The sequence below is a fragment of the Penicillium antarcticum genome (assembly GCF_028974205.1).
Source record: "Penicillium antarcticum strain IBT 31339 chromosome Unknown utg000009l_segment0_segment0, whole genome shotgun sequence".
In the NCBI taxonomy this organism is placed as follows: Eukaryota; Fungi; Ascomycota; class Eurotiomycetes; order Eurotiales; family Aspergillaceae; genus Penicillium; species Penicillium antarcticum.
The window spans coordinates 5,495,445-5,507,673 of record NW_026695307.1 but is presented as its reverse complement, the minus strand read 5'-3'; the positions used below and the strand labels follow the sequence as shown (position 1 = coordinate 5,507,673).

The 12,229-nt window shown below is 49.8% G+C and overlaps 3 protein-coding genes across 3 annotated transcripts; 1 reads left to right on the top strand and 2 right to left on the bottom strand.

Moving 5' to 3' along the window:
- Positions 1 to 268: 268 nt before the first annotated feature.
- N7508_010425 (putative microtubule associated protein (Ase1)) lies at positions 269 to 2,760 on the bottom strand (the record flags this gene model as incomplete). Its single annotated transcript, XM_058468485.1, has 4 exons — positions 269 to 2,220; positions 2,270 to 2,484; positions 2,537 to 2,589; positions 2,644 to 2,760. 4 exons carry the CDS (start codon positions 2,758 to 2,760, stop codon positions 269 to 271), a joined length of 2,337 nt encoding a protein of 778 aa, XP_058316331.1.
- Positions 2,761 to 3,263: 503 nt separating this feature from the next.
- Positions 3,264 to 4,322, top strand: N7508_010424 (Mov34/MPN/PAD-1 family protein; the record flags this gene model as incomplete). Its single annotated transcript, XM_058468484.1, has 2 exons — positions 3,264 to 3,288; positions 3,346 to 4,322. 2 exons carry the CDS (start codon positions 3,264 to 3,266, stop codon positions 4,320 to 4,322), a joined length of 1,002 nt encoding a protein of 333 aa, XP_058316330.1.
- Positions 4,323 to 5,929: 1,607 nt separating this feature from the next.
- Positions 5,930 to 9,757, bottom strand: N7508_010423 (putative cell division control protein Cdc25; the record flags this gene model as incomplete). Its single annotated transcript, XM_058468483.1, has 3 exons — positions 5,930 to 6,267; positions 6,344 to 6,560; positions 6,614 to 9,757. The coding sequence occupies 3 exons, from the start codon at positions 9,755 to 9,757 to the stop codon at positions 5,930 to 5,932; spliced, it is 3,699 nt and encodes a 1,232-aa protein (XP_058316329.1).
- Between the last annotated feature and the right edge of the window lie 2,472 nt (positions 9,758 to 12,229).

Here is a 12,229-nt window from a genome sequence, read left to right as displayed (position 1 = left end):
ATGAACAAGATTGACATGATAAGTCGTAAGTTTTAACAGGAAGAGAAGTAGGAGACGGCCACTCGGGGAATCATGGTAAAAAAGAAGACACCAGTCCGTATGGAATCTAAAGGAAGCTCGATTGAGGAATATCGAGATGCATCATGAGCCATGAGGCGTGCAGAATCCGGTCGTGGGATCATCAATTCTTTGAATATCCCATGCGCCCGTGGAAGTGAATGTCCACGAAAGTGAAAATCCAAGGAGCAGAGTGCATTATGAGGTGAATTTAGTAAGTCTCGAAGTCATCGGCCCACTCATTATCACTACCTGCGACGCGCAAGACCTGTCCAGGGTGTGGACCATCTGGGCTGACGCTTCGGATGCCCTTGGCCTTCTTTCCCATGAGGTCGGATGAGTCTTCAGGAGCAAAGCGCTTTCCTCCGTGTGCAGCACGTAGCTTGGAGAAGTAAATGTCGCTGGTATCGGGCTCAGCGTCTGAACCATCCTCAAAGGTCTCCCAGTTCTCGGAGCCAGAGGTAGCTGTGTTGACAGTTGAGGCGTTTGAGACCTGGCGGGCAGCAGGAGGAGGAGCTGCATGGCTAAGGTAGGGGTTCGGCCGAGGGAAAGCCTGCATGGAGGAGTTCAAAGACAGCGAGGACTGAGAAGAGTGGGATGAATGAGAGAAGCCAGTGGAGCGTTGGGAGTTGGAGAAGCCAGAGGTGCTCATGAAAGATCGCTGGCGGTCATCGTAGACGTCTTCAGGGCTCACAGGGCGCACATATGCGCTGGACATGGCACTGTTGCAACGAGGCGGATCCATGAGGTGACTGAAGCGGTCTTCTCTGGATTCAACGGTCAATGCACGCATCCTAGGGGGAGGTCCACGAGGAGGCGGCATCTTTCCATTGAGCGTGCTAGATGAGTAGCTGCCGGGCTGGGCACGGCGCTCAGGGGAATTGTTTCCGTGTGGCATGTTTCCCAGGGGGACACGAGCAGGAAGCTTAGAGGGAGAGGTAGCACCAGCCCTGGATGTAGCACCAGCTCGAGATGCGCCATATCCAATGGTGTTGTGCTTAACTGGACCGCTGCTAGTTGGCGTCTTCGTGGCTGAGCGAGGAGGAGGAGGTCCCCTCATGGAGCTACCTGGACGGGAGGGAGGCTGCTGTCTAGCAAAGTTAGACTTGGTAGTGGAGGGAGGAGCGGAAGGAGTCTTGGAGCGTGGGGGAGGCTTGGCGGCGACAGGGGTCAAGGCATCGAGATATCGCTCTCCATGGACGAGGAATGGCCGGCCAAATTCGTCTTCCCAGTGTTCCAACTCTTTGCGGAGATCAGCCTCCAGCTTGGGCAACTCCTTTGCAATTCGTTTACGCAGCTTTTCTTCTCTCAGCAGTTTTCCGGGGTCACGCTTCTCTCCCTTGTTTCCGCGGCCCATGAGACGAGAAGCATCTTGGCTTGAAGTTGCCAGTGCCTCACGATCAGTCAAGAGAGTGCGGTGTCGGTCAATCATCTCCAGTGTCGGGGCACGTTGCTCCTTAAGAGCCTCAAGGCGGTTGATCTCGGCCTCGTGTGCCTCGAGCAGCGCATCGCTGCAGACATCAGAGAATGCCGGGGTGAAATCAAGCATCTCTTCTTCAGAGAAGAAGAGACTATCCCAAAGCTCTTGCAAACGGCAACGGGCATCTTCCACAAACAAGTGGAGGTTCTGTCGCTTGAGCTCATTGAGGCGTGTCAATTCTTCCTCGAGGTCGTTGATAATGCGCAAACCACAGCCACGGTTGGCAGCCAGGAATGCCTTGCGATCAGCGTTATCAACACCAAAGCGATCCCATAGAGATTCCACAGTAGAGCGGAGTTCCTTGATCTTGCGCTCGCGTCCGGCTTTCTGCTCCACCAATTTGTCGCGCTTGGCCATCAGGCTGATGAGGTCGGATTCGTGCAGACCGAGCTGTTCGGGAGATTCGCGATAACATTTGACAATAGTTGAGTCTGTTTGGGCCTGGGGAGTTCCGAGTTCAGCCCAAAGCTTGATCATTTCTTCGCATGCAGATTGAACTTGTGCGACACGGCGGTGGTACTCTTCGTAAACGTGTGTGAACTCTGCGTCCAATGCTGTGACATAAAGTGGCGAAAGGTCGAAGCTTGGGGGTATTGATGAACCTTCTGTGGTAGGGGGAAGTTCAAGTTTAACAAAGGTTGGCTCGAGATGGGAGGAGTAAGATTCAAGTGCGTCAACAAGTTCTATGGCATGTTAGTCAATCACATCAGAATTGCGCACAACCGAACTTACTCTTAACCTGCTCGAAGCGCTCACGGTGGAGCTTGCTCATGGCGTCGTTCTTCTCGCGCAAAAAGGCGATGCACCGGTTGAGCGGGTAGGTAATTTGAAGGTCGTCGCGGTTGAGCTCGAACTGGCCATTGGCCATTTCATCGGTCAAAGATGACTCCATCTGGGTAATTTGTGTAATTAGGCGCTGAGCCTCGATTGTCATCTCTTCTCGTTCACTATAAAAATGGTTAGCTAGGATGGCGCGATTTGTTGACAATTTCAACTTACTCGTCAACGACTTTGAGATGATTGTTAAGGGTCTCAGACAAAGCGCTAAACAGCTATATCAATTCATTAGTCATGCGATCATAATGCACTCATAATATCTAGCTCACCTCTGCTTCGCGGTTTTCGCGCTCGCGGGGAGGGACTCCGATTTCATCATAGATGCCATGGAGCTGCTCGACGATATTGTTGACCTGAGTGGTTAGGTAGCTGGTATCAACAGCCATTTTAAAAGAAAAGGGCCCTTCAAGAGGGTAACAAGAGTCGGAAGATGTCAAGGAGAGGTATCCAATCCGACAAATTGCCGAGCGGGTCTGCGACAACGACCAATGTCGGAATCAAAACAAGAGAGCCACGCACAAGGTTCTCAGCACACAAGGTGCGACGGAGAATAAACGAAAGTGGAAATGAGCAAGAGCTGTTAGTGGAGAGGCATTGAAGTATGCAGATGCAATGTTTATGAGGGGGGAAAGGGAAGGGCTGAATCGGCGATAACATCAAGTTTCCCACGCGTGTTTGGCCCAGATCGTTGTCACGGGTAACCGCTGACTCATCTCAGCTGAGGTGCGCACACCGCCCGATACTGCCAGTCATCTACCCCACCGCTCTCTTCATCACTTGCATTGGACTTCTTTATCTTGACTTCCTTGCAGTATCACCCTTGCTGCTTTTTCTTTGGTTCTTCAATAATTCCCCTGATCTTCGAATATCTAACCAATTTATTGCAAAAATGCAGGCTGCCCAGCAGTCCTGGGGTAAGTGCATCCATATCCATACAGTCGATTACGAACTGACCAAGCTCCCCCACACAGAGCTCGAGAACGCGATAACCGTCTTCGACCCGCAACGCGATGCTCTCTACCAATATGACGAAGCCACACAGAAACAGCTCAATGCCGAACGACCATGGGCCTCTGACCCCTACTATTTCAAGCACGTCCGGGTCTCCGCAACAGCACTATTGAAGATGGTGATGCACGCCCGCTCCGGCGGCTCACTGGAAGTGATGGGTCTAATGCAAGGCTATATCCTACCAAACACCTTCGTGGTGACAGACGCATTCCGGCTACCGGTCGAAGGCACCGAAACCCGGGTCAATGCGCAAGACGAGGCGAACGAGTACATGGTGTCATATCTGCAATCGTGTCGGGATGCAGGGCGGATGGAAAATGCTGTTGGGTGGTATCACAGTCATCCCGGATATGGATGCTGGCTATCGGGTATTGATGTGGCTACGCAGCAAACGCAGCAAATGACGGGGCCGTTCGTTGCTGTTGTTATTGACCCCGAACGTACCATCTCCGCTGGTCGTGTTGAAATCGGTGCTTTCAGGACTTTCCCTGAGAATTTCACTCCGTCCAAGGAGGCTCATGAGGATGATGAATATCAAACTATCCCGCTTGGCAAGGCGGAGGACTTTGGCGCGCATGCCAACTCATACTATTCGCTTGACGTTAGCCATTTCAAGAGTACGCTCGATGCGGAAATATTAACTCTCTTGTGGAACAAGTACTGGGTTGCAACTCTCAGTCAAAGTCCGCTGTTCACCTCACGCGATTTCGGCAATAAGCAGATGCTGGATCTCGGTCAGAAGGTGCGCAAAGCTGCGCGTGGAATGGAGAGCACCGGACCTCGGACTACTGGCACTGCGACCAAGGACCAGCAATTGGACAAGGTTGTTCGTGGTGGACAGCGCATTGTCGCAGAAGAAGCCAAGGGTCTACTAGCGTCGGAAGTGAAGATGAAACTCTTCCACAGCGTTGGAGGTAAGCCCTCTTCGACAGCCTGATCCGACTTTTAATGTATCTTAGCCAATAGATGTTGACATGACCGGCACTCTTCTTCTTTCAAATGGTGTCATTGGCGCTCAGCGGGTTGATATTTCCTTGCTACCTCGCTGGCATTTGGGTCGACAGGCCTTGCTATGTCCAGCGGCCTCTGCAATGAATCATGATCATAGAGTATCTACACCAGCAGCTTCTACAAATGAACGAACCTCATGACCTGATTTTTAAATTCTTTCCAGGACATGGAGATAAACCCTAAAAGAATAGGACACCAGCTTCCAACCCAATTCCGAAAATTCTAGAAGTAATGTGACAAGTCTCCCTGGATGCGAACAAAAAGATATCATAATCAACTTCTATTGACTCGGAAATTAAATTCCAGGAAAAGATCACATGGTTAGTAGGACACAATAGATACAAAGAAGTAGTAGAGACAACAATCCGGCTCAAGTCCTAGTAACACAAATCCAAACAACAATATGAATGCGAATGTAAATGTGCAAACCCACCAAGACAAGAACCCAGAAAATGATATCAAGTCGGTCGTGACAGAACATTATTCAGAAGACGGCGTCGAGGACATTAACCTGATGTGAAGAAAATAAGGACAAGAAACCAAAAAAAGGTAAGCCGATCGCCTCATCTCGGCGACGATACACAACACGGAGGGGAATATGATATGAGAAGGAGAATGAAACGTGTAGAAAGAAAAGAAGGTAGAAAGGAAATGCGAAGAGAAGGTGTAGAGGTCAGAAAGCAAAAATATACACCGAAGGATACTGCATGGGTCAGGGTATGACACGGCAGTGAGGTTAGGGTATGGATAGGTTGTGGTATGATGAGGTCGGAGGCGCGTCGGAGCCCCGGCGCGCCCTCGGGTTGAAAGTCTCGGGTGTGATAAATAACAAAGAAAAAGTAAAAGGAGCCCAGCGAATCAGAGAGGTCTATGTTGTGGAAGTGGTATCAGGTATAGTAATACTTATCGAGGACCGGAAATGAAAAGCATTGTCGGTGGAATGAAAAGGAGCGAAGAAAGAAATGGAAATGAGGTTGGTGATGTTGGTTTTGGTATGGTGGTGAACTGCCGCAATAAAGAAAGCCCATTGGAATGGCGGATACCATATGCGGATCATTTGGAATCATTGGCATGCAAATGATAGATCTGACTGCAGGTATCCATCATAGTCCCCGCGGAAGGGTTCCGAGAGGTGAGGAGGGCTCGAAGTGGAGACTAGAATAGTCACTCGGGTCAAAGAAAGCCCCAAAAGGGGAACGACACGGCCCGTGTTTATCAAAAAGCTGTAAGACTGTGGCCGTGGAGTGGGCGCCGGTGTGGCCGGTGTCGAATAGGCGAATGGCGGAGTTGTCGAACCTGCTTGGTGGCGCACCCGCAGATGTACCTTGACAGGGATGTTGGCCGGTTACAGGAAACCGGATTCAGATAGCAATCTACGAGATTTCACAAAAAAAGAGGTTAGTCTCAACAGCCGAAACAGGTTTGAGAAAATGAAAAATAGCAGTTGTCTTCTTGCCCAAAAAGGGAGTAAGAGGTCAAATTTGGGTATCGGTGGGCAAATGCCAAACGCCACTTAAAAGAACACCAGATGGTTCATCGCAAAATTGCGACAGTAGATGCAAATAACAAGGAGCCCTTGTCTCGGCTCGAACTTTCAGCATACCTTGCAATCTTTTCGTCCTCGCGCTCCCTAGGCTCGATTTCCAAACTCCGTTCATACATGTCGTGTACGTCGCCAGCACCTTGGAGGTTGCTGAGAATATAGTCCTGGAGCTCACCAACTGGTTGGAGCAGGTAAGGGACGTTTTGGTATTGTTGAATATCCCGAATGACTTCTGCGGTCTTGGCCCGCTTGTTGAAGTTGATCAATTCGGATGGTGTAAGCGAAGGAATACCATCTTCAATGAAGGTCAAATCCGTAAGATAAACACCTAGGCTGGGTTAGTTTCAAATCAAAGGGCTAGAAAACTCCAAGTGAGACAATCTCTTCGTGGCTGTGATTCATACCAAAGAATGGAATACAGGGCGGGTTAGCGAGATGCAGGGTCTCTCGGTATTCGCCAAAGTTCTTCGTACTAGCCATAAGCCGGCGCATCTGTTCCAGAATGGCGGACGTGCGTCCGCTGACCTGGCCCCATGTCCGGCCCAGACGATGAATGGGTGCGGTTCCAAGGGCCGAGATGATGGATGTGAGTGTGGAGTAATTGTTCAGAGCGCGACATTTCTATCGAATTGGTTAGTAAATGGTTGTTAGGCATTAATTAAAGCGCCACCTACATCAGCCACATTCACAAAGTGCTTGATGACCACAACACGCTTCTTGACATCGCCTTGTGTCAGGATCATTTCAGCAACCCAGTTAGTAAGCTGGTTAGAGTGGAGAATCAAAGCCTTGACATTAGGAGAAGGCTCTGGCTCATCAGGGCCAACTTTCTTCTGCCATGTCTTGTTCAAACACTCGGTGGGACGAATTTTAGAGTAAAGGCGCGACTCAATAATGGTCAGCTGCCGAGCAAACTCTGTGGGATCAATGTCGAGGAACTTCAGCTTCTTCATGTTCTTGGGAATGATTGGGGGTGGTGCAGCGTTGCTCTGGGTAGGAACAAGGCGCTTGACAGTAGTATCTTGTCCACGGAGTCGCTGTTCGATCACCGCCAGTAATGTGGGAGTACCAGGTGTCTTGGTGGTAGCAATAGAGTCGCTGGTGAATGTATGGACTCGCCGCAGGAGATCCATGTTCACCTCGTCATTAGGTTCCATCCAAAAGTGATCAAACCAACTCTTGAGGATGTTTACAACACGGAATCGAATCGGCTTCTGTTTCCGATCGATCCACATTTGCATGTCATCTTGATTCAAACCGAATGGAGGTTGAACGTTGAAACGCTGGATAAGCATCTCAAATAGTTCAGAGGCAGTGGTGAAGGAGCGATATGTGAGGAGAAAGGTGTTGTTGAAGGATGCATCAAGCTTGTCGTGACGGGTGAGGTGTTCAACCAGTCCAGCCAAGGTTCCGCATTTGAGGATTGGCGAGTCTCCCTTGGTATCGTAGAATACTTCGCCTTCGTGGGCCATCTTGAGAAACCAGGGTGTCTCCTCCGGCTCGCGGACTGGCTCCCGAATTGGTGGCTCTCGGGTAATAGCTGTAGGCGGTGCCTGGCCAAAGAATCGCTGAGCCTTGTCCATATTTCTTCGAACCTTGTGTTCACCATCGTTTTCTGGTGCGTAGGAGGACGGGATGCCAATTGACTCTGAAGCAATCTTGGCCTGGGACTCGCCGCGGTTATGTGTGTTCTTGTATGCCTCATCTTCTCCGCCTTGGCGACTTTCACTTCGCGAACTGGGCTCTGGCTCGGAGGGAATCTGCTCGAGGAGCAGTGACAACGAGAAACTGATCTGGGAGACGTAGTTCTCCAGTTGTCTAGCGATGCCTCGCACTGCGTTCACCCGATCGTCAAGCGAATCGCCACGGAGCTCAGCCCACTCATCAGCAAGAGGGGCAGAGATCGCTTGACAGTTGAGAACAAAGTCACCAATAGCATCGTAGACCCTTTGCTTTTGTAGGCTGAAATCTACCAGCTGTGGGTTCTGGAAGCTAGTTCCTAGGGGTGCCAAGTTCATCGACTCAACGGAGGAGATCCATGGACGGAACTGTTCAATGACCTTAATGGCAGCAGCCGAAATTGCATCCGCAATGTCAGCATGTTCATCCGCTGTAACGATCTTCCGGTTGATCACCAATCGTTCTTCCAGTCGACGAATACTGCCAACAAATGATCTCCGAAGTATATCGATCGAATCCAGGAAAGCCATATCAAGAGGGACTGAAGGCTCTGCTCGCGAATCTCCTCCATCAGGCACAAGGAACGATGTCGGGCCAGAAGTACTCAGTGAAACACCGTTGTTCTGCCAGCTACCACCGGAAGAACTACCGCTGACGAAACCAGGAACAACACGATAAATGGAATCTCCCCGCTGCTGTTGAGCCACATCCACGTAGCCATATACACCCTGCATGACTCCCTCAGCTTCCTGCAGGCACTTATTGACCGAGTCGGCGCCAGGCCAGTCAGCAGCGGCAATATGTGATGACAAAACCAGCTTGGAGAACTTGGACATCATGTCCCGAAAGTAGGGGTACAGAGCCTTGTTTGTGGAGATAATGGATGGGTTGCCGGAATGGTTGTCCGTTGTGTCAGACCCAGCAGCCAGCAGCATGCGAAGATGGTCGGAAATGTCCTCAGCCTTTCGTACATACTCCGCACGCTCACCATTGCGTAAGGTCTGGCGATAGGCCTCAACTGCATATCGCATATTATCCACAAGCAGGGGCCAGGTGATTGGCGGCGCGAAACCATCATCGACAAAGTGTTGAGGGAAATTGGAAGAAATAGAAGGTCTAGAGAAGCTCTCCGTAACAGAGGTGCTGGTACTGTTACCTCCAAGGCTGTATGTCGTTTGTAGGGCGTGTTTCATCGGCTGTGAACCCTTCAGGTCTTTGCCGGGTGGGTACAAGGAATCCATAGACGTCGCGGGGGAGACACCATCGATCAAGGACTGACGTCGGCGAGACATCGAGTCGTGCGATGCCAACATCAACGACTCTCCTTCCGCCTCCGATGCAGACCCGTCGTACTCGTCCTCGTCGCGTTCAAAGCCGCGCGCCATTAATTCAGGAGGTGGCCGTGTCTGATCAGGGACAAAGAAGTTGTTTCGGTCTCGAGGGCCAGTTTCTGTGTTCCCCGTGGGATTTTCGAAAGGAAGCTCCATGGTAGAATATCCGGTAAGAGTGTTGAAATAGAAAAGACGACCGTCGGGGGTCGCCTGAGGGATCCAAAATGCGGCTTCTTCTTGTTCCTTGGGTGCTGGTATACCCTCAATAGGAAGCATAGGTTGCGAGTCCCGGTTATTTCCTTCCGATTCCACCTCATCCTCTTCTTGTCCGTCGCCATATTCGTCCTCGAGGCCCGAGTCCGCGCTGAGATCGGTATCTTGGTGGCTGTGCACGAAATGGTCGCCAAAATCCTCCGCTTCGGTGATAATGGTACAGTAGTTACTCGGGAACCAACCGCGAGTGTTCTCGATCACTCCATCCCACCATCCTGTTTCGAGCTGGTTGAGGACCTGGATGATGTCGCCGCGGCGGAAGCTCAGACTGGTGTGATCATCGGCGTCATAATCGTACATGGCCCGCACGAACAACGCCGGCGGTTCAGGGCTGACCGCATAGCCGGTGGCCATTTTGGAGGGAGACCGTTTGAGGTGGTGATGTTGCAAAGCACTGTTTGTCCGACCGAGGCGGGACAGGGCTGTGGGTGTGGTGGCCTGTTCGTTGGTGTACTCGAATGCGGTCGCAACGGTCCCAGACTTGGCCAGCGCAGTAGTATCGACAGCCAGATCTGCCGCGCGAGTCTGGAACATTGAGCACAAAACAAGCCAGGATCCAGAGACCTTTAGGGAGGTGAGCTCAGAGTTCGGTCATGACTGAATTCGTCGAGGAGGGGGGCGGGAAATTTGGTAACCCACTTTTTCCTGGGCTGCGATCTCCCAAGATGATCCAGACTCTTTCACTTCAAGTACTCAGCCATATAGAGGTAGAACAGAGAGATATAGGGATATATCAGATATATCAGGGGAAGAGGGAAAGAGAGAGGTGGAGGCGGGACGGATAAGGCGTAGAAAGTGTGAGTTCTGGTATTGTAATATTACATAGGGTGACACTTTATGTATTTAGTATAAGGAGAGAGTGCAGAGTGCATAGTACAGTACACCACATGCAGGCTTAATTACAGACATCTATATCTATTTACAGTCTTCCGTTATGTCCAGCTATTGGTGTCTACAGAGTAGTACACTATGCCCCACAATGTGTGACGAGATTTCTCAGTCAGCTTAGGGACAGCCTATAGCCCCGGAGTACGCAGTTGTTCGTATAGAGTAAGAAGAGTTCGGACCTCCAAGAATCGGCAGTTATGATCGACCGCGGCTAGCACATGGAAAGATCTCCTACCAATTGCCCCTATTCGTACAGGGTACTCTTCGCATGTTATACGTAACTTCCAATAATTGATTGGGGATATCCTAGTTCATCCAGGACTGTAAGGGACAAAGTTTGGTATGTAAATATCTGAATTATGGACTCTTGTAATCCAAGTGTCCAATGTCAAATGTCTCACTGTCCAAGCAGTAACATAGATATCCAACTAAACCAGTGTGACTTGTGGCTAGTATTATGTTCGGGTAATATATATGAACCCTGGCGTTTGTCAGGAAAAGACACTCTCCATGCCCCCCCCCCAAAAAGATGTTCTAGAAGGCGGTTTTTAATCTATTTCATAACGAGGCACTCTAAAGTGGGTATTCACTGTTCCCACTGTCGGGGCTCGGGTTGAATCGAATCGTGCTGACGCTCGTCCCTATGTCCGCGCGGCAGAACTGCAAACATCGGTGGACATAGGCTTGGGTGGCTGAACTGCAGCATGCTACAATATACTAGAGCTAGAAGCAGGTCTATTCCGAACTGCGGTGCCAGTGCCCAGTGCCGAGGACACGAGGGCGTCTAGGCATGGCCCTATATTTCACAATGCTCCCCATACATCCGTTCAATCCGCGATAATACTGCTCGTGGCGCAAGAGGAAACAGCCGCTCATACATGTATATGTACAGTAACCCGGGCTTCGATGGTGCGGTTTCATTGGGCTGCAGGTGATGGCATAACCCATTTTCAAACCGACCGAGGCCTGCCTCACTATTTACTTTAGACTCAGATCCTGTTCCATGGGACGCGATGGCAGCCTTTGTTGCCGATACAGATGATCAGATCGAGACTGACTCAAAAAAGAGTCAACAGTTATGCATGACCGTTATCATGCACAGTGGACCCAGAGGCTTGAATTTATCCACTTACCGTTTTTCCTCGAGGGCTTAGAATGTAAGAGGCTGCCCTGCTTTCAGGGCGCATATCAAGATAAGTTGATGCAATGCGAACCTTTACCTAAAGCCCTTAGATACTGTCGTCGGGCGAACAATAACCTACTTCGGCATGGCCAAGGTAGATCAGGAAAATCATCGTAATCGGGCAATATTGGGCCAATAACGTAATAACAGTATCAGCGCGACAAAAGTAGAATATGGCATTAAAATATGCCTCATTATTGCAATAGGCACGAGGTCATAGCATGCACATAATTGGATTCGACGGTAGATCAAACGTCTGAATATTTAGTCTTTCGAAGCGACGCATGCATTCATGTTCATTGAGTTTGTAGTGTCCCGGGGTACCTGGATGTATTTTGTGCATTGGTGGGTACCCCCTGTGTGTCAATTCAGGAACTTACTCCGTACTTGTATCCTTGCGAGTTCGTGCTGTGCCCCATACTCTATCCAAGTCTCATTTGCCGACCAACCCTTCTGCTGTAAGAAGTACAGTGTTACTATTGCCATTGAAAAAAACCGATTCAGGCTCCCGGATTAGGGTACAAACGGGGGAGGGACTAGGAGAATTGTGTTCCAAGTAGATTCGTTGGTGGGTCAAAAGTCTGTAGATATGTATTTTCAACATCTTCACTTCAAACGGCCTAGGGCATCAATATATCAATTAAAATATATCTAACGGTCAGAAAGACTGTAGATGATGGATTGGCTACTACATCCCAGTATTACTACAACATTAATTGGAAACTACAGTAAAAGTCAATCCTCGAATATACACCGACATAACCGCCCGCCATATAGCTTCACTATTAGGGTTGTCACGGGCGTTAACCCTACTACAAGGCATACCCTAGGCATAAAGTAGATATACAGTTACTAGCAGAATCTACAATCTATTACGTTCTCAATTCTTCAACAATGAAGTTCAAAACATATCGAATCGTCGAATGCAACATAAG